Source organism: Microtus pennsylvanicus, chromosome 22 (genome assembly GCF_037038515.1).
Source record: "Microtus pennsylvanicus isolate mMicPen1 chromosome 22, mMicPen1.hap1, whole genome shotgun sequence".
Classification (NCBI taxonomy): Eukaryota; Metazoa; Chordata; class Mammalia; order Rodentia; family Cricetidae; genus Microtus; species Microtus pennsylvanicus.
The window spans coordinates 23,110,076-23,130,352 of record NC_134600.1 but is presented as its reverse complement, the minus strand read 5'-3'; the positions used below and the strand labels follow the sequence as shown (position 1 = coordinate 23,130,352).

The window sequence follows — 20,277 nt, the reverse complement described above, 5'->3', positions numbered from 1 at the left end:
AGAGTTTTTCCTGTACAAATCATCTCTCAAAAGAACTTTGAATAGTCTAGACATGGTAGCCCAAGCCTGTAATTCCAGCACTTGAGAAATTAAGGCAAGAAGCTACAAAATCAAGGTATAATTGGCCAAGATACATGGCTAGACTACATAGTAACACCCCACCTGAGAAATATTTTTTATAGAGTTTTGAACAAAAACATCTTCCAAAAATATTGCCTAGAAATTCTGGGAGAAATACACAATACATTTAAATGCTAACTTAAATTTAGTAAAACTTAAATACAATTTTAATTATACTATTATCTTAAAATACTATTATTTACATACAAATGTTATATATTCTCCTTTAGAACTCGGACAGATTTTGAAGAGAATAAATTAAACGTTTTTGTCTTTTGCAGGACCTCAGCAGAAGGTCACCTCTAACTACAAAAGCCAGCCAGAGCTTAAAGAAGAAAGTAGATGAGGAAAGACCAATGGAGTTAAAATGCTTAGGTCTAAGGCAAGGATACCCTACCCAGAGACCATGTCCACTCCATATGGCTGTACGAGGGCCATATGGGATCCTTTGCTCAAGGGAACTGAGCTGAGGAGCTGAAATCAAGTCTGCTCTGTTCCCCAAGCTGTGCACCAGGTGGGCTTGCCTGCCTGGCAGCAAAGGCACCTGCTGTCTCATCCACAGGCACTGCCAACTAGCCAGAACTTTGGGGCCATGGTTTCCCAAGGAAAGTGCCCTTCTCTAATTTCTAGAAAAGAAATTAGCTACCTAACGCTGAAGCGGTTTTAAGAAGCCCCCTAGTTATTAAGTATTAGCAATTTATTTCTAGCCCATATGTCCTTAAAGGAGTGTGCCAAAACTGTGGAAAAAAACAATCAAGTCATGTGACTTAACTTACTTTGCCCCCAGATGTATTTGCATTGTCTATCTCTGGTTTTACACCTTCCTCCAAAGCAAATTCCCTAAAATGAGAGAGCGAATATCCATTGGTGAAAAGAATCTCTGCTGTGTTAGACAACAGAAAAAGAACATACGGCTGAGAACGGCCCTTGGAGTGTGGTCATCTGAAGTGATTATGAACCACTCAAACTGATCTTTTTTATTCATTTTTTTAAATTTCATTTTACATTCCAACCGCAGTTCTCCCTTCCGGGACCCCTCCTCCCATCCCCCCTTGCCTCTCCCCCAGCCCATCTCCCATCCACTCCTCCCAATGGGCAAGGGCTCCGATGGGGAGTCAGCAAAGTCTGACACATTAAATTGGGGCAGGACCAAGCCCCTCTCCCCCCTGCATCTTCTTATTGATATAAAATTTCAGTATTTCTCTCATGCTGGTACCCACGGAAATTTTAGGCAAAAGTGAGTGACCTACCTGAGTACTGTCACAGGAATATCCATCCATTTTGTGTACATTGGGGGCACACTAGGGAGAAAGAACAGATTATCATTCAAACGCAGACCAAACACAAGACGGATTAACTCCTGTTAGTACTCTCAGTTTATAAATCACAGTAGACAATACACCTAGCCCTTTGAACTACCTATAAATATAAAGCAGAAGATTAAAAGCAGGTAGGAGGAAATAGAGTTGCTGAGCATCACTTTAAAAATATTACATCTCGCCAAGGTAAAAACTGATTACACAGCCACAAAAGCAGAGAACTTACGAGAATGGCTCGGAAAATAACATATGCATTAGCGTATGCTTCATTCAGAGACAATATTCCTTAGAGAAGAAGGCAGGGCTTAAGACAAAAGTGAGGAGCAGGCCCCCATCAGTGAAGCCATAAGTAGAGTTTCCTCCCTTTGGCCACCAGGAACAACATAGCCTTTCACTTAAAATGCTGGGGGTAGAGGAACAGCAAAGGGAGCAGGGGCAGGAAGCTGGAGACAATATCAACTAAAGGGAGACACATTTCAAAATCTAGTATGAACTCATTATTCATCAGAAAAATTTAGAAATAAAAATATCTTTTGAGAAAAAGACAAACATGGGGAGGATCTTGAAGGGAGGGGGAAAGTGTCAAGTTGCCTGTTATTAACTGTGGATATAATGCTATGCTTTGTCATTATTTTTCCTTGAAGTACTTTAAAAATTGTAAAGTATCTGGTGAGGATACAACCAGCCGTGCACAATTCATTACTGCAGCGAGAGAAAAACATATGATTATATAGTCTCTTGGGGAAGAGGCAGAGGGATAGAGAGAAGATGTGACAGAGACCACCCCGTGCAGCTAGCTTTGCTTTCTAGACATCCATCTCCACCCTTTCCCATAAAACCTATGTTTAAGATAAAAGTCAAATGAAACTACAGACACATAACTTTCTGCTCCCTTTTTTGCCATATAAACTTCCTTGTATATCATTGCTGTATGGTTTTACAGACATCATTCATAATGGATGCAATATATGATGAAGGTAACCATGAGTTTGCGAGAACAATCCCCTATAGCAATCCTGTTTAACCTAACACAGCACCCCTGAAGAGCCTGGGGTTAGGGCTTTTTAACAATACCTGTTTATTTATAATCATACCGGTGCAGTATACTTATGCCCAGGAGCCTTGGTAGTAATTATTGTGTCCTTATTGCCATGAGGCATTAGCTGGGAACGCTGATAATTACAGAGTAAGAAAGGAGACTACGCTTACATAAAGATCTCTCTGTAGCCTTAAAAATCAATCATCTTCACAACTATAAGTATATCATTACTTAATTTGTCTTCTCTGGCAGCAAAGAGAATGATAGCAGTCCCTGATGTATGAATCTCAGTTTCTATGGCTTTGCTCAACAAAACACAAACACAAAGCACAAACACCACAAAACGGCAACCTCTCTCCTAGCCTTGTGTCATCTGGTCAATGGGGAAGGGGAAGATGCTCTTCGTGATCAATGACCCACCTTGTCCCATCTTCCCGGTGTATTTCCTCAGTCACAACAGGTCTCTTTGTTTCTTAGTGATGTCATGTAAGATTTTGCAAGACAATAATCAAAACAGATGCTGGCCAACAATGATACAAATGTAAGAGCCAGATATGAATCTTAATAGGACATTTGCCTGGTATGCACAAGGCCTTGGTCCGATCCCCAACCTCCGGTGTGATGGGACAGAGTCAAGTGACATCTTGCCTCATGTGCATTTTTACTGTAACACACCCAAGCTGTCCCCACTTCCCCTGTAGTTACCCTGTGTTGGGTAATTATTGGATAGATTACCTGGCTTGAATTTCCTGAACATATTTCACGAATATCACAATCATTGACTGCTTCTCGGCACACAGTCCCTAAAGGCTGAAACTGAAAAGAACATCACTCAGTGTGCAAAACTGGGAAAAGATTAAAAAAAAAAAAAAGACACTCTCATAGTCCCATAGGAATAAAAAGCAAAATGAAAAGTCTTTGGAAAAGAACACCTTAAACTACTTTAAGATGACAGGGTGCACAAAACAAATTTATTCAATAAACTGCTATTTTAATTAGTTGCAAGTCATAGTTTCTCGTAGGTGAGGTAACTTCCATATTTACCACACATAAGTGTCACAACATCCTGCTAAAATGGGGCAGAGCTTCAAGGAAGAGTTAGCCCATGCTCCAGGAATTTTTTCAAGCAATCTGAATTGGGGCTTTAGCCCCCTTTCTTATTTACACCTTTATCTTTTGAGCTTTTGCTTCTGCTTCTTGTCTTCTCCGCCGAAAATTTTAAAGTCACATTTTGGACTGCATCACAGTTACTTCCCAGCAAAGCCATTTTCCCCAAGCTTTCCTTCCTATCCCCTGCCTCATCTCTTCTGACTTTCTCTTATTAGAACCTCTAGAAGTGTTTGTGCTACTTGGTTTCCAAATACTTCCTGTACGTGTGATGCTGTGGAATCAGCCTTGAGTGTCACTGTGTTTATAGACTGCAATCTAACTCCTTATAACACAGCACAACAGGTACATGTGTAGTTGTCAGAGCTCTCTCTTGTCCCCCTCTCCTCTTGCCTCTCAGAATTGCTGATACCGGGGACTGGGCCCATCTCTGTTTGTGCCCAGGATCCTGCTCCTTGACTCACTGCTCAGAACCTTCCAGGCACCCAAGCCGAGAGAGAGAGCATCTGTATCACATGTGGTTTAACCTCCCGTTGAAGAAAGTGCTTTCGGAGACCTCACAAAAAGCAGCCGGAGACACAGCAATGGAGGGGAAACGATGGGAACCACTGCTAGCAGGGCTGGGCATCAGTAGACAGCTGTGCCTTCCTCTGAGCCAGCCTCTGCAGGTTCTTTAGCATCCATTAGATCAGAACAGCTCAAGTGTCAAAATCGGGATGGCCATGCCTATTCCAAAAGTGTGCCTGTGAGTGTTATCTAAGCAGTAGCAGGCAGGGGTGATTTTGCCCCAAAGGTGACATTTTTTACAACATCTGGAGACATTCTGGGTTGTCACAAGTGAGGAAGTTCTACAATCTAATGGGTGCAACCCAAGGATGTTGCTAATGTCCGATAAAGCAAAAGGCATGCCCTGACTACAGACAGTGTCTTATTCTTAGCCAGACAAGAGTGTTGGTGCCAGTCAGGAAACCCGGATTTAAGATGACACAAGTCAAAAGTGCTTAGGACAGTTGCCACGACAGTTTTATATGCCACCTTTCTTTTACCCATCAAAGCTATCCAATCTGAAGATATTTATTGGAAGTAACATGCATGTTCACTTGTGCACTTAACAAACATGCACTGATAACTACACCAATTAAGAGACAAAGAGTCATGCATGTTTCCATGTCAATATAGTGTGATCTTGTCTAAAACATGCCTCTTGTTGCCTAAGATACTGATGCTGTAGGATGTACAAAGATGCACAGAAAGAAAAGAAGACTATATCGGACATCTTCTACTCTGAGATGGGTCCTCTTAAAGGAGTCAGGATGAGAAGAACAGCCACGGAGAAGTAACCGGGACAGGTCCCAGCTCTCTCATGTTCTGGCTTAAGACACTGGGTCAGTTAACTATTACATGAGAATGCTAACAAAGCCACACTTCAGGAGACGGTAGGAGGATCTTGGAACCACTGGGACTTCAGTCATTTGCTCCGTGTTGGATAGTGCTTTTAGGTTATATGGACCTAGACTTAACAGTTTGAGCACACGCCTCCCCTTCAACCTTTGGCCACTAATCGGCCAGTTATTTACCTTGCACTTTTTACAACAGAGACCATCACTGCATTGAGAATCCTGGGTCAAGGTGCACTTCTTACAGCACTCTGCCCCTTCAAGGGCGCATTCCTAAGGAATATAAGCCGTTGCAAAAAACACTAGAAAATGTCATTTTCCCAAAAACACCAAGACTTTTTTTTTTAAAGTAAATGTTCAAGCTCACAATGACAATCATTCATCCACAAATCCTATAAAATGTCTAGGTATAATGCTCAGTATTATCTCAAGGGCATGGAGCTAGAATGACCACTAGCTACCCAAAACTGGTCTTCAAAATGACAGGGGATCTACAGCAAGGGTGCCACAGTCACGCTCTTCCCCGGGACCTACCACAGCGGTGCCACAGTCATACTCTTCCCCAGGACCTACAGCAGCGGTGCCACAGTCACACCCTTCCCCAGGACCTACCGCAGCAGTGCCACAGTCACACTCTTCCCCGGGACCTACCGCAGCGGTGCCACAGTCACACTCCTCCCCAGTTTCAATGAAGCCATTTCCACACTCAGGAGGCTCGAGAAGCTGTGGGAAGAAAACCAAGAAAGGGTGAAATACAGGAACATCAGTAGCAAAGACCCTGAGGGCTTACACCACACCAATATGCTCCGTGTATATGCTGTCCACTAGAACTATAATTTTATTTACCACAAAATAAAAAGTACAACTTTAGAACTTGGAACTTTAGAAGATCAATTTTGATTTTTATTTGGATATTCAGACATAGTACTATTTATTTGTATTATATAATGTATGTATATAATATTTATACCAAGTTGGGTCTGGTAAATGTCACCAAGCACATGATGCATGCAGCCATTGAGGAAAAACCAAACCAATTTGACATCTGAAAATCCATTTTGGTGAGAAAGCAGGAAATTTGCAGTCAGGAAGCCTGGATTAAAATCTTAGCACAGGGTAGGGTGGTGTTTAACAACACAACACGTTTGGTTGTGAGAGGATAACACAACGCAACACACTAGAAGAAGGCACAAAATGATAAAGGACCCAGTACAGGTAAAACGGTGGAGACCTTACTATCTGAAACATGAACAGTAGTATAAACTATCCATCTAATTAATCAGCTGTTGAAAATTACCACAAGGATCAAGTCTAATCACTTGTGAAAAATCTCATTATTATTGTTTTTGCTAATAGCCTGTTAAGAATGATTTTGTAGATCTGGAGAGAGGCCTCAGTGGTTAAGAGCACTTGTTGCTCTTGTAACGGACCGAGGTCCATTTCCTAGCACTCAAATGGCAGCTGCCAACTATCTCTAAGTTCTGGCAATCTAGATTCTTCTGGACTCTTCAGACTCACACATGAATGTGGTTCACATACATATATGCAAACAAACACTCATAAAATTAAATTTTCTTTTTTAAAATTTAACTATCTTTCTCTCTCTCTCCCGTGTGTGTGTGTGTGTGTGTGTGTGTGTGTGTGTGTGTGTGTGTGTAAGATGTATGTGACTGCAGGTGCCTTCAGAGACCAGACACAATGGAGCCCCTGGAGGTGGAGTTACAGGAAGGTGTAAGCCACATACATGAGTAACAGGAGACTGGTATGTGCCCTTAACCACTGAGTCACCTTCATTTGTTTCTTTATATTTTAAATTAGCTTTGAAATGGTTCTCACATTGATATTTCAGACTGCATCTTCTTCTTTTCCTTTTTTAAGACAAGATCTTACTGTGCATCCTACGTTGGCCTGGCTCTGTAGTTCAAGCTGGCTTTGACCTCACAGTGATGCTCCTAGCTTAGCTTCCACGGTGCTGATACTACAGGGATCCCATGGTCTGAATATGCTTCTTGAACAAACTTACTTCTAAGTTAGAAGGTGATCCCAAAATTGCTATGCCCACTGACCTGTTCCATATGAACCTTGACTACAGCCATGAGCACAGACTTGCAGAGAACGGTAGTAACAAACAGCTCCCTTAACTAAAGCAACTTTTGACCTAATCAAGGGGAGATTTTTAAGCCTATTTTACTTTTAAATCTTCATCAATTTTCTGTCTTTTGAATATAACTTATTCTATGATGCTGTACAACATCAGTACACAGTAATTACGAATCGCCGGCTGTGTGATAATCATTTAGAAGTTAACCAAAGTTTCCACATTATAGAATGAAAATAGAAGCCCACACTTTTGTAACTAGAAAGGGCAAAAGAAACCAACACAAACAAAACCCCCACTCCTTTCTGCCTGCTGATTGTACCATCAGAAATACTCCAACTGTCCCAGACGAAAGCAACATTTCTAGAATATGCCCAGTGGGTGGAATTGAAAAGTTCTTGTTTGTACATAAAAGTTGGGTATGAAAGTGTGCAGTGACTCATAACTAATAAGTCTTACCATCACACTTATTACCTTAGAAGGCTTGTTGAAGAGGCAGGCGCCACCACCACTATTCAGGAAGTCGTGATACTCCTCAATGCTGCACGGAGAGAACTTCTTAGGGAGATAGTAGCTGTAGGGGACAGAGGGGAGCGCCTCAGTATAGCGGGAGGGTTCCTGCTTACTTACTATCCTTAAATTCGAACAGTGTTAAAATTACACATCCAGTCAACCATTATATTTATAAACTTTTCATATAGTGATGTGTAGTGGCTATTGGTTGCTCGTTTATTTGCACATGAATTAAAAGAAAGATATAGTGCAGCACCTATGATTTACATCAAAGACAATAAAGCCTTATTTCATAATGAATGAATAATATACAACTAGCTATAACTCAAACATCAGGGAATCTATAAAACAACTGCCCATAAATTTATAATATGTGTCAGGCCAGGAAAGTCAAAGAAAAGTGCTGCAGTCTGAAGGCCTGTTAAAGACATGAACCCTAACATGACGCCTCATTCCAAAGCTTCAGCTGTAAGTGTCATTTCTGGTAGATGGGTCAGTCCTGAATGGGGGCAACTACACAGTTTTCATGGCTCTTCTCTGACTTGTTGGAGGGTTCTTGTCACAGGAAGTGCACCCGGAGGGTTTGAGGGTGACAGAGCCCCAAACTAGCAACATATGATTCAGGGTACCAATGGGATCTCTTCTCACTAATCTTGTGACTTTGTCTAAACTTTGAAATTATTATAAAATTATGCAACAGAAAAAAAGTAATTAATGGCCCAGAGGAAAGAAGAACTGTGGTGAGATAAAAAAAAATAGCCATCCTCAAAATAAACACACCTCTGGGAATTCTTGGTTTTAGATTTTTTTTTTCCCCTAAAAGAATAGTTAGCTATAGGCACAGATGGCGTAACGTATAACAGCGAGGAACATGACAGCAACTCAAATGTTGACTAAGACTCTGGCAGGTGCCTGGCACAAAACAACACAGAGTTATTACCTGCCCCAATGTGAAGACTAGCTGGGGAAAGGATGGCTATTCGGTGTCAACTGGAAAATGAATATTTATATATCCAGCAGGAGCCAAATTTATAAACAATAAAAGTGGAAATTAAAAAACTTAATTAAAATGTAGTAACTTTTTAAAATCAACTATGATTACCACTAGAGAATGAAAATGTCAATTTTATTTTTATATTTTCAAAAAGTGTCTTATCTTAAGATTTTATTTAAAAGGAAAGACAAGATAATAATAGCTTTTATTTATTTTATTTTTTCAGAAGGGTCTTATGGTATGGTCCGCACTGGCTTGAACTGACAGTTGTATCCCCATCTTGCCAGTGATAGGCTGATAGGTGACCCCTGTGCCTAGACAGTGAACACATGTTATTAAGCCTCTCTCCCCAGCCTTCAAAGACGTGTTTCTATCCATAGCATTACTTCTTTCAAGCATAGTAGTTGATATTTCACAAATTAATTAATATAGTTTACTAGTATATGCTGAAACTACTTTTATTTTTTTACTAAAGCACTCCCCAGATAAAGTTGTAGCAGGTGGAAGTCATCTACACTATGGCAATTTCTTTGCTCCCTTTCCCTAAGGGAACAAACTATTTTTCACATGAAGCTTCTTCATCTCTTACTTCCCTTTTCCTTTCAGAGTCTGAACAGGGGTTCTTACCACCTTCCCTTCTAGGTCATCCTACATGTCTCTGCCAGATAATCGGTTATCATTAGGACTCCCTCCAAGTTCCCTCTTCCTTCTACCGCTCAATGCTGAACCGGCTTCCACGTCAGCCTTAGATGTCAGTCTTGTTTAAGCCTCAACAGCAGGACATGTCTCAAATCCCAAACCCCGAGGAGTAGAGGCAGGATTCAAGGCCTGGAATGCATGAAACCCTGCCTCGGGACAGACAACAATCTACTGTGACTTGCGTCCTGCAAATGTCCTCACTGGGGTCATAGTCTAGCACACTGTACAGTAGGAAACCTAACCCACTCCTCAGCCCTCAGCAGTCATGGGAAACAAACCCACATTTTCAACAGTGAATCTGTTTTATTTATCAAGAGTTGAAGTGTGTAGGCCACAGAAGTTGTCTTCCCTTTTTCAGGGTAATGTATAAATTGCATTCAATGGACCCTTAAGTTACTTGATAGTACGGATTTATTTCAGCTGTGTTTTCGAACATCAGCAGAGCCAGTGAACTTCAGGAAGCAAATGTGGAGGCATTTACCTAGGGGGTACACCGATGATTTGAGCAGGACTCAAATTAAAGAGCCATAACAGGTACCACTTACACAATGGGGTCTTCTCTTGAATGTATCTATTTCATATAAGGATCATTTCAAGGAAAAATGTATATATGCATACACTTATATAATATATATATATATATATATATATATATATTAAAGTGATACCTGATTGCTTTGTAATTATGCTTCACAATATGGGGATTGTCTATACAAATTTAATGTCACCAAGCAAAAATAATCAGACATATTAAATACAAATTTCGAGACAGGATCCCACTGTTTAGTTCTGGGTGGCCTGAAACTCACCATGTAGACCGAGTTAGCCTACAACTCACAAAAATCTATCAGCTTCTGCCTCCCAAGTACTGGATATTGAAGGTATGTGCTATCACATACCCTCACCTGGCCTACCTTAAATAAAACTCCTAATGAAATATATTAATAAGTGGAAAACTGCAAATACAAAGTTTGTCATTAAAGAACAAAATATATAAGAAAAAATTAAAAAGTACTTTATAAACATGTGTACATATATACTTCCTTCCATCACTTATTGTCCTTGTTATCCTTAGAGTTCAAAACTCAAACTGAATCAATAAACATTTACTGGATGTCAAGTCTAGTTAAAGAGGTATGGAATAAAAATTAGTAAAAATACAATTCTTTAAGCACATATGACTGAATGTTGGGAGGGATAACGCATGCATACAGAACTGCATTATAATGCAGGGAGCGCTGTGGGAGATGGCTGAGATGGTAAAGTGCCTGCTGCAGAGGCATGAAGACCTAGCATGCGTCTCCAGCACTCACGTAAGCGCTGCGGCCAGCAGCACCCACCTAACTCTAGCACTGGGGATACACAGTAGGTCCCTGGAGGTGAATAACCAGCCAGCCTAACTGACGAGCTCCAGGTTCAATGAGAGAGCGACACCCCACAGGACCTCTGGTCTCGGTGTTCTCGGCATGAACACCAGCACATATATACCACACACAGAATTAGCATGTCTGTGTTCAAATCATGATAAACCTCAAAGATGGCTGGAAACGTGACTGGATAGAGGAAAACAGGGGAGGCTTCCAAAGAAAAATAACTCCTCTGGGAAATCAAAAGGAGTTGGAAGTTCAAATATAATTATAATAAGCAAAAATTGGAGAAGCTAAAACAAATCCATGTAAGACTATGCTTAGCAAATCAGAAACGCTAGAAACCACAAGCAATTATGATCAGAAAACAAAGGAATACTGGGAAATAAGATGGTGAATGATAATAATGATATGATATATAAACCATCTAAATAATAAAGTAAGACATTTGGACCTTACTCTTCTTCACCTGTTTGTTTTTGAGATGGCCTCATGAATATTTGGCTGGCATCCAGCTCACAATATAGCAGAAGGCGACCTTTAACTCTTGATCCTCCTGCCTCCACCTTCCAAAGACTGGGATTACAGGCGTAGGCTACCACACCTGGCAGAAATATATTCTTCGGACAGTTTTCATTCACAAACATTCTGGGCAGCATATCAGTATTTAGCAAACGAATATTGCAAATTGATGGTGTGGATTAATCTTAGAGGCATAACATTATCCCAGAAGGCAGAGGCATAAAAGCTACATTCTGAGACATCCCCGGAATCCTAGCATGTGGTGCAGAGCTGCCTCACAATGCACAGATGCAAAGACTGAAAGGATTACAAAGGACAATACCCAAAATCTGAGGTGCCTGCCTGGCTGCGGGCAGACAGTGACAAGGGGGGACACCGTCAGTGTTTCCCTTCTGAAAGCTGAGATATGAGTGTGTACTGTTTTCTTCTCTATGCCCTTTTGAAGCTGCTGGGAGATAAAACATAAAATCCTGAAAGAAGCCTGAGTGTGTGGAACAGTACCGAAATAATAATAGCAAGAGAAACAAACTCCAAAGGAGGGCAGAGGCATACGTCTGGAATGCAAGGAATGGTTCTAACAACTTATTTAGAAAAAAAAAATAAAGACAAGAATTGAAGTCTGACTGTGCACTGAGAATCTTTCTGAGACAAGTCTCCATTTTTCTTCCCAACCCCGTGATCAATGGCACTGCGCTATGAAAGCCCTCGCACCATCAGCAACGTGGACCTGAGAAAGCTGCAGATGCAGGCTGCAGTTTTTATTTCATTTGAGGGTCAGTTTAGCAGTTGAACCGAAGGAGATAAGAGAAAAGGGATTTAGTGAGCAAACCTAACAGGAGAAGAAAAGTTGTTACGTCATTAGAATGCTAGCCTGGCCCTAGGTCTGAAAAGTTCCTAGGGTCTTCTCACAGAGTAGTTTTGTTTTGTCTTAAATAAGACGTTATTTTTGTAAAGACACTTAGTTTTGAGTTCTCTCCTAAGTGCCCGCAGTGCGGTTCCATGCACTAAGTTACGGAGTGTCCCATTCTCAAGAAGGTGAAGTAGAGAGGCTCACCCCGTGTCTCCCATTACACATCCAGACCACGTGTCCTCGCATTTACACTCACCTAAGGGGAAACAAACACACATCCGGTTACACAAAGAATGCAGTTGCAATGAGGTAGCTTTTATTGTCTCTTAACTCTGCGTTCAAAAATGGTTTTTAAAGGCTGCTTCCCAATTCTACTTACACTAAAAGCTTTGACTGCAATGTATGAAACAAAATGCACTTGATCCTACGGGGGTCGTACACATCACCCAATGCCTCACAAATGGTCATGTTTCTATTCCCTCACTTCGAATAGCTACAGGACAGACGACCAGATACCAAAGCAATAGCGGAAAACCTAATGGCACCTCACTTGGCACCCCAGCTTCACCAGCTTTCAGGGAGATACTACAGGATCTTCCTGCTCCTAAACTCCTGGGTGCTGGGGGCTCTGGTAGGAGGCAGGAGAGGATTCAAATGAACCAGAAAGTCTCAGAATCAAAGGCTGCCTCGTTTGAAAAGCCTAATCTGTCACTTAACACATGTTGAATTCTGAAGACAATATCCTTTTATGATCTAGCCACTGCATCTGTAGGGTGAAAATGAGACCAGGCATCCTGCAGGAGCATCTTGAAACTCAGATGAGTGGGTGGACACATGGAAGTCGGCATTCCATCATCCAGGAAACAATAGCTCTCCAAATACGGTATTCTTATTACAAGTATCCATACTTGCAATATTGCTGCTAAAATAATTAAATGCGTGCAGTTATGATGAAATTCTTACCTCAAATACACAGTGTGAGGCCATTCACAGAGAAGTAGTGTGACCTACTAAGGAAATTTTTCTCATGGATGTTAAGGCCAGCATACTTTAGTTAACCTACACTTTCCTCGACCCTTCATCGGGTCTTCTCTCAACAAGGAAGCCTGCTTCTAGGACCACATGCAGAGATGTCTTAAGGAAACCATAATACAACATGATCTGGGCCCCAAGCAACCTAGACTTCTCCACAAGCAAATTTCAAATTTCCAAAATGAGGTACCTCTGTCCCTTCTTGAGTTAAATCTAGCTTTGACTTTATCATCATAAGCTTTCACTATTTATTATACCTGGGAAAATTTTCACCTATGATGTAAATATTCCCTTTACTACTTTTGAAAGCAACTTTTTGCTGCTAGTTTGCATATCTTGCTCTGCCTCCCACAATCCTGATCAAGCAACTGAATTAAAAATAATCTCATTCTACAAAATAATTAACAGGCTGTCTATCTTAAATAAATACAGCGAAACCACACAAGACCCAAACTTACCGCTTGCTAATTTTCTCTTGTCTGAGATGATACCAATGTTGTGTGCTAACGACTGAGCAAGTGTGACCGCCATCAAATCGGTTTTTCCAAACTGAAAACAAAACCAAAAGAAATGTAAATGAACGTTGCTTTCCATTTTAAGATAGATTAGAAAAAAATCATAGGGAACAATGGAAAACAAGTCATTTCTAAGCATTCTCTGTCCTTTTTTGATGTGATGTTTTTGAGACTGGGCCTCTCTATGTTGCCTAGGCCAACCTCTAACCATGGTGATCCACCTGCTTCAGTCTCTTGTTGCTATAGGCACGCACTACGATGCCCTAAACATTTTCTTTAGTCAAATCCAAACATTCTGTAGCTCATATTGAACATGCATTTGGGATGAAGTAGTAGGAAACAAATTCTTATGTGATTAAGCCTTACAAGAAATAGTACCAGCCGGAGAGGCATTCGTTTTTTAGTTTGGAAACTTAAATAAAATTCTGACTCCAAATTTCACTTGATAACATTCCTAAAAAACTTAATAACTGTATATTATTAAGCCAGTCTCTTAATAATACAAAATAAAGCTAAGTGTCAAATTATCTGGACCCAGCTTTCTTCCCAAGTGAAACAGAGAGCATCTGTAGCAAACACAATGAGAGTCAGAAGTAAGGATGGTCAGTGGCCAACGGAATCTTGAATTTTTCAATATGTGGCCTTCCAAAGATTGAAGCATTTTCCTTTATATTGTATCCATTAAGTTTAGTGTGTTGGGACTGAACCCTTCTCCAGAAAACCCTTCTCTGTTATTCTCCCCAATTTTGTTAAATACTGAACAAAGAAGAAAACAGCCAGCATATATGTTAGGGGGGAAGCCAGTGCTTCAGGGATTACTCGAATCTGGAAGAATCCTCATTCAATGATGTAAATGCTTGGGCTTTTTTCTTACTTTCATTGAAAGTCCATGTACAGATTCTCTCTACATGAAGTGCTTACTCTGGAAACTCTTCTAGGCAGAACACGAGCACAATCATCGGGTATTATATTTTATTCTTTCCTATCCTGTACTGGGCACACACAGGCACTGTATTGATGACTAATATAGCAATCTAGCAGCTGGTAAGTGTGGACCATTGAGACCTTACTTATGAAGTGTTAGGAAACCGTTCTCAACCACCATACCACTTTGTATTGCACAGGTGTTCCCACCTACAGCCACCATACCACTTTGTATTGCACAGATGTTCCCACCTACGGCCACCATACCACTTTGTATTGCACAGATGTTCACACCTGCAGCCACCATACCACTTTCTGGTTTACAGATGTTCCCACCTGCAGCCACCATACCACTTTGTATTGCGCAGATGTTCACACCTACTTCATTCACGCCTCCTCCTCTCAGCAGCGAGCAAATCCCACCAATATAAGCTGCGCCGCTCCGGCTACTCTCAAATTGACTTCCCCTTTTAGAAAAGGAAACGGAAAATGCTTACTGATCACAGTTCGCATAGCCAAGCCCCTCTCACAGTTAATGTACCACATTTATTTTCTCAGCACAGACAATACGTTCCCAAAGAGAAGAAGGAATGTGAAAATCATTTATGCGCATGATCAAAGGAAAAGGTTTCTGAGGGCTTCCTCCCCACATGATCAATACATATCGTATATGGAAATACATCTGTTAGAAATCAATTGCTCATACAATACTCGGAGAATACAAAAAGTCACAATTTTGAGATTTAGCCCAAATAAATGACTTAAATATAATTACTGACAAAGCATCAGACGTCCCTGCAATGAAGAGCCATGAAGAAGACAATCAGTTGAAAGTCTTCAAAACTAGCAAGTTCAACATGGGCAAAAGCTGAGAAAATGTTTCAGCCTAAAGGAAACTCAAGAGATGAAAATGAATCACATTGTGCAGCGCTGAACTGGGTGCTGAAAGAGGGAACTGGCTAAAGGAGGGCATTGAGACAGCTGATGAAGTCTGAACACAGACCAAACACAGGCGACGGACTGTGTAAGACTGTCACACAGTGTTACATATTCTGCTGTTCATGACTTACTGTGGTATTTAAAAGAATGTCTTTACTTTGAAGGGACTACACTGAATGACTAAGTACTTAGTAGTAAATGCAAACTTGCTGTCTCTAATTCACACTTGAACAGGAAATGAGAAAAAAATGCAAATCTTGAGTTTGGGTAAAGCATACAGGCAATTTCCTTACAGCATTTTGGCATCTTTCCTCTAAATTTGGAATTCGATAACAATTAAAAATAACACCTAAAACACATCTTTCACAACTGTCCTCAGGAGCTCTGATTTTAGAGGAGGTCTTAAAATTCTACAGAAGGTACTTTGCTGTTACATCAAATTATAAAAAGAAAGAACACAAGATCTGGAGAAGAGTTGGCAATAAATTCCAGAAACTCACTCAGCTCTCACCTCAAAACTTAAGTCACTTAAACCACATGAACATTACAAACAATCTGTATTTCAAATCTCCTTCCAAATACACAGCCAAATCCCAGAGTAACTGCATTATCGCAGGATACATTGCAGCCAGAAGAAAGAGAGCATTCGCCGTAGAACCAGGAGAAATGGGAAAATGTAAATGTTACGTACGAGAAAAGATGAACTGCGTCACTCTTCTCTTTGATAAAATCCCTCCTGTACTTCATAAACTCGCGCAGGGTGACCAGCGGGTTCTCAGAGATGGCAAACTTGTTGTCAGCAGCCCAGGTTTCCATGGCGACCAATACTATCCTAGTCTTAAGTTGGTCTTTATAGATCTAGGGCGTTAACGAAATGAACACATGGGCTACACACATGGCAAAGTCAGAGTATGAAGTTCCTTCCTGGACATGCCTTTGTTTAAATAAAGAAACCACTGTTTCTAAAAGAGACCATTACTTTCCCAATTTGAATACACTTTCCTTAAAGAACAGAGAATCAAACTACTTACCAGGGAAAACCCAATGAACAAAGAAAATTTTGGATACAGACAGGGTTTTCTTTTGATAAATACTTATGCTGAATGCAAGGCTTTCCCTAAGTCCACTTTTAGCATCTTACATAAATAATTTATGAAATCTTGAGTTTCTCTAACAAAAAAGCAGGTTAAAGGATCTCTAAGGAAATGACTGCTACACAGCCTGTGTGCTGTTGAGGAAAAATAGAGAGAATTATTTAGGGGCAGCCCCAACACTGTGCTGGGTGTTTCTGAAGAGGCTCAGCTCCTGCACCGTCTCTGCGCTGGTGTCCCAGATGTCGACTGTGAGTTTCTTTGCTAAAGCCTATGGGTCAAGCTTTGTCTTTTCCGGTAAGAAACACACAAGAGAAAAAGCAACCGTATTTTTGGTCAGCCCACCTCCCCAGACAGACTAGTCAGCAGAGTCCCTGGCAAGATCACCAAGGTCTCTGAGGTCATCCTGGCTAAAGGGTAACTTGGAGGAATGTGAATATAGGCACCTTGTTACCCACCGGCTGCCCTAAGGGGCAATGCCGGACGGGGCGGTACTCACCATATCCGCCATGTTCACCACAGACTTTGCGTAGGTATTTGTGTGTACAACAGAAAGCCGATGCTTTTTGAACTGAAAGCAACAGACAAAAGGGAAGAGTGTTCAAAGTCACCAGGAAATAATCATCTTAGGACAGAAAACAAAATATCAGAAAAATCCCCAAGGCCTTCTGTCAAAAGAACACGAAAAGCAAAACACCGCAGGGAAGAACCTGTTTCTTTATCTACCCTGAAGCCTGAAAGCTGGGGACTAAAGAACAAGATGACTTTATCACATCTGTGAGAAAAAGTTCAATTCAGTTTCACATGAAGGGGCGAGAATACAGCATATAATATATAAGCTGGGTGCACACAAGGTTCGGGGTTCATCCCTACCACACCCACTCCATCTGCTTTCCGGTTTATTTGAGGGGCTGTTCACTCGAAAGACATGCAAGCGAGAGACGACCAATGCAGATGTGGCTACGTGTGTAAGACTTCACAAGTTCTACACGGTTCTAAAGCAAGAAGAAACCCTAAGGTACTATCACGAGGAGATGGCTCGGTAAACGTGGGTCACATGTTTGGTGTTCTAAAAGGCTTCATCACATACAACCCAATTTCAATCTTTTTCAAGTAGCGCCCTCTCATGGCAACACTAAAGGGAACCCGTAGATAAGGAGTCCGCGCTCTGGGAAACCAACTCTCATCCATGCTCCTGAGAACACCCATAGTAAAATTCATTGGGCCAAAAACAAACCCACAAAAATAGTAGAAATGGGCTAGATGAGAAAAGAAGGGGGTAGCAGGACTAGGAAAGGGATAACAGGGAAGATTAACAGAAGATAATGGGGTGGTGAAGAGGTACACATGATCAAAATGCGTTACACACAATGAAAATATCATAGCAAGCTCATTACTATGTATATGTAATATATAAAAATACCTTTAAAAGAAGTATTTTTGAACCCTCATAAACAATTGCTAGTTACTTCTACCTAAGCATGTTTTCTATTTATAAGTTGTTCCTGGACATAAACACTCTTGGCTGGGCTTCTCTGCCTTCTCTAAAGCTCCTGTCCAAATTGTGTGACTATTTCCTGTGTGTGGTAGACCTCTGTATAGGTCGCGTGTGATAAACCCCTATATAGGCTGTGTGTGCTAGACCTCTATATAGGCTGTATGTGCTAGACCTCTATATAGGCTGTATGTGCTAGACCCCTATATAGGCTGTATGTGCTAGACCTCTATATAGGCTGTGTGTGCTAGACCTCTATATAGGCTGTGTGTGCTAGACCTCTATATAGGCTGTGTGTGCTAGACCTCTACATAGGTAGCGCATGTGGGCAGTTGCTGATACGTACAGGTGTTTGACATGGGTACCTTTATAGTAAATTCTAACAAGATTGTTCTTGGCTTCCAAAGTGGTGTATGTGTATGTGTGTTTACACAAATGGCTTTTCCAAGTCACAACTTGACGAGAATTTTGTTTCTTCTAAACGTACCCTAACACACCTTTTATACAACAGTTAAGAGCGAGGATTGAAGGAAAGGGGGAGGCGAATCTTACCATGATATGATCATTCACAATCATCAGCTCGATGTATTTGGTTTCCTCCTCTACATTACGGGGAAATCGAAGAAGCTATAACACAATGGGGGAAAAAAAGAAGAAAAAAAACTAAACATGTAAATTGAGCTGCAAAAACTAAAAGCACAGAAGAAATCAATGAAACAAAATTTCCCTTCTTACCTCAGCATTAACTTTTAAACTCTCATCAGTTTTCTTAGTTTTGAGTAGACAAAAAGTGTGCATGGTTTGAAAAAAATCAATGAAGAATAAAAATCAAGAGTGAAATAGTGCTCTTGCCTCTATTCCCTTCTTCCACGGGGGGTACAGCAAATTCCTAATTTTTTTCCCAAAATGTTTACACAAATACAATTAAATACGGATATATGCGTCATACGCCTACGTACTTTACGCTTGTCTTCATGAAAACATGTCTACCCAACAGTGGCAAGGGGTGACACAGAGGAGCATTGCTCCTGCTTTAGCTCAACTCCAGCAGCAACTTTCTGAAAGTGAGGAGGCTGGTAGTTTCCCAAGTCATCTCCAAATCTAGGCGTGTCCATGACTTTCCTCTGGTGTGGCTCATAGGCTCCCACAAGCTACAGGGGTGTGGTCAGCATGGCCCTAAAATCCCCAAGTACTCTTGGAGTGTCTTTAACTGCCACATCTCTGCTCACAACAAGTTCTCCTCGCTTTCCAAACCACAATCAGTCAACACTATGGGCAAAGTTACCAGGGCAGGCTTCCCTTCTGCCCATCCATCACACATTACCAGGATCTGTGAAACTGACTGTTCTTTTATGACACGGGTCAATGAAGGGGGTATTTTTCCTCCATTAAATCTTGTTCCCTTGCCCAAAGACTATCTCTGTGATAAAGGCACACCATCACATCAAAGCAGAACCAATGCATGCATGTTTGAGCACTACATTTTAGACTAACTAAAAATATACAGCCTCATAGACTTTTGTCTCTTTCGAAATGTATGTTCTAATCTTTAAAAAAAAGAAAGACTCTTTCAACACTAGTTTCACAGATGATAATGGACTGTAGTTTTTGTATTTAAAAACTAAGCAGGAAAACTAAATTGCACCCAATGACAACAATCTTTACAAACAAAACAACAACAACAAAAAGCTCCTACTAGGACAAGATCTCCCTTGCTCACTCTAGGCTCCTAGTTAACTGAGAAGACTTTCGAATGAGTCCAAGCATTTTTTCTAAATGCCTGCGACTTGCATTTGAACAAAGTATTACACTGACTCAATTGCATGCGTTCATAAAGAAGTGAAGGGTTCCCCTTCTTAGCCAATGACAAGATGCTGAGATGCTTCTAAAAGAACTCCAAGGCACACGGTAATAGGATGTTTCTCCTATTCTCCCAATTCAGCATTCATAACAATACACAATTTTGTAAATTAAATCTTCATGGAAATTATTTTTCCCTTAATTTAACTCAAGACATCCATGTGTCTGTCTAAACAACAAACTTCAAGCTTATGGAAGTGGTTTGGGGAACACACTGGCTTCTGAAGGGTGGGTCAGAGAGTGTGGGTGGCTAGAGACACCCCTGGGACCAGACTTTCTATGGGATTCCCCTTCTATTTGAGTCATGTGCCTTTATCCTTTCCTATTATTATATAATGATTAAACAGGGGTCATAGCACTACCTTCATAAGGGTATCACGAGGAGCAAAAGTGTTA

General features: G+C 40.9%; 1 protein-coding gene across 16 annotated transcripts in view; it reads right to left on the bottom strand.

Moving 5' to 3' along the window:
* Adam22 (ADAM metallopeptidase domain 22) overlaps nucleotides 1-20,277 on the bottom strand; it is a 209,830-nt gene that overhangs the window by 44,380 nt on the left and 145,173 nt on the right. For all 16 annotated transcript variants that reach the window (XM_075956471.1, XM_075956475.1, XM_075956478.1 and 13 more), the window contains exons 9-20: nucleotides 18,574-18,648; nucleotides 17,026-17,097; nucleotides 16,127-16,293; nucleotides 14,879-14,963; nucleotides 13,516-13,606; nucleotides 12,230-12,281; nucleotides 7,555-7,654; nucleotides 5,634-5,705; nucleotides 5,163-5,255; nucleotides 3,214-3,294; nucleotides 1,371-1,421; nucleotides 897-960 (exon numbers count right to left, since the gene is read on the bottom strand). In XM_075956471.1, the coding sequence (XP_075812586.1) occupies nucleotides 897-960; nucleotides 1,371-1,421; nucleotides 3,214-3,294; nucleotides 5,163-5,255; nucleotides 5,634-5,705; nucleotides 7,555-7,654; nucleotides 12,230-12,281; nucleotides 13,516-13,606; nucleotides 14,879-14,963; nucleotides 16,127-16,293; nucleotides 17,026-17,097; nucleotides 18,574-18,648 (1,003 nt within the window). The remainder of the gene's footprint in view (nucleotides 1-896; nucleotides 961-1,370; nucleotides 1,422-3,213; nucleotides 3,295-5,162; nucleotides 5,256-5,633; nucleotides 5,706-7,554; nucleotides 7,655-12,229; nucleotides 12,282-13,515; nucleotides 13,607-14,878; nucleotides 14,964-16,126; nucleotides 16,294-17,025; nucleotides 17,098-18,573; nucleotides 18,649-20,277) is intronic.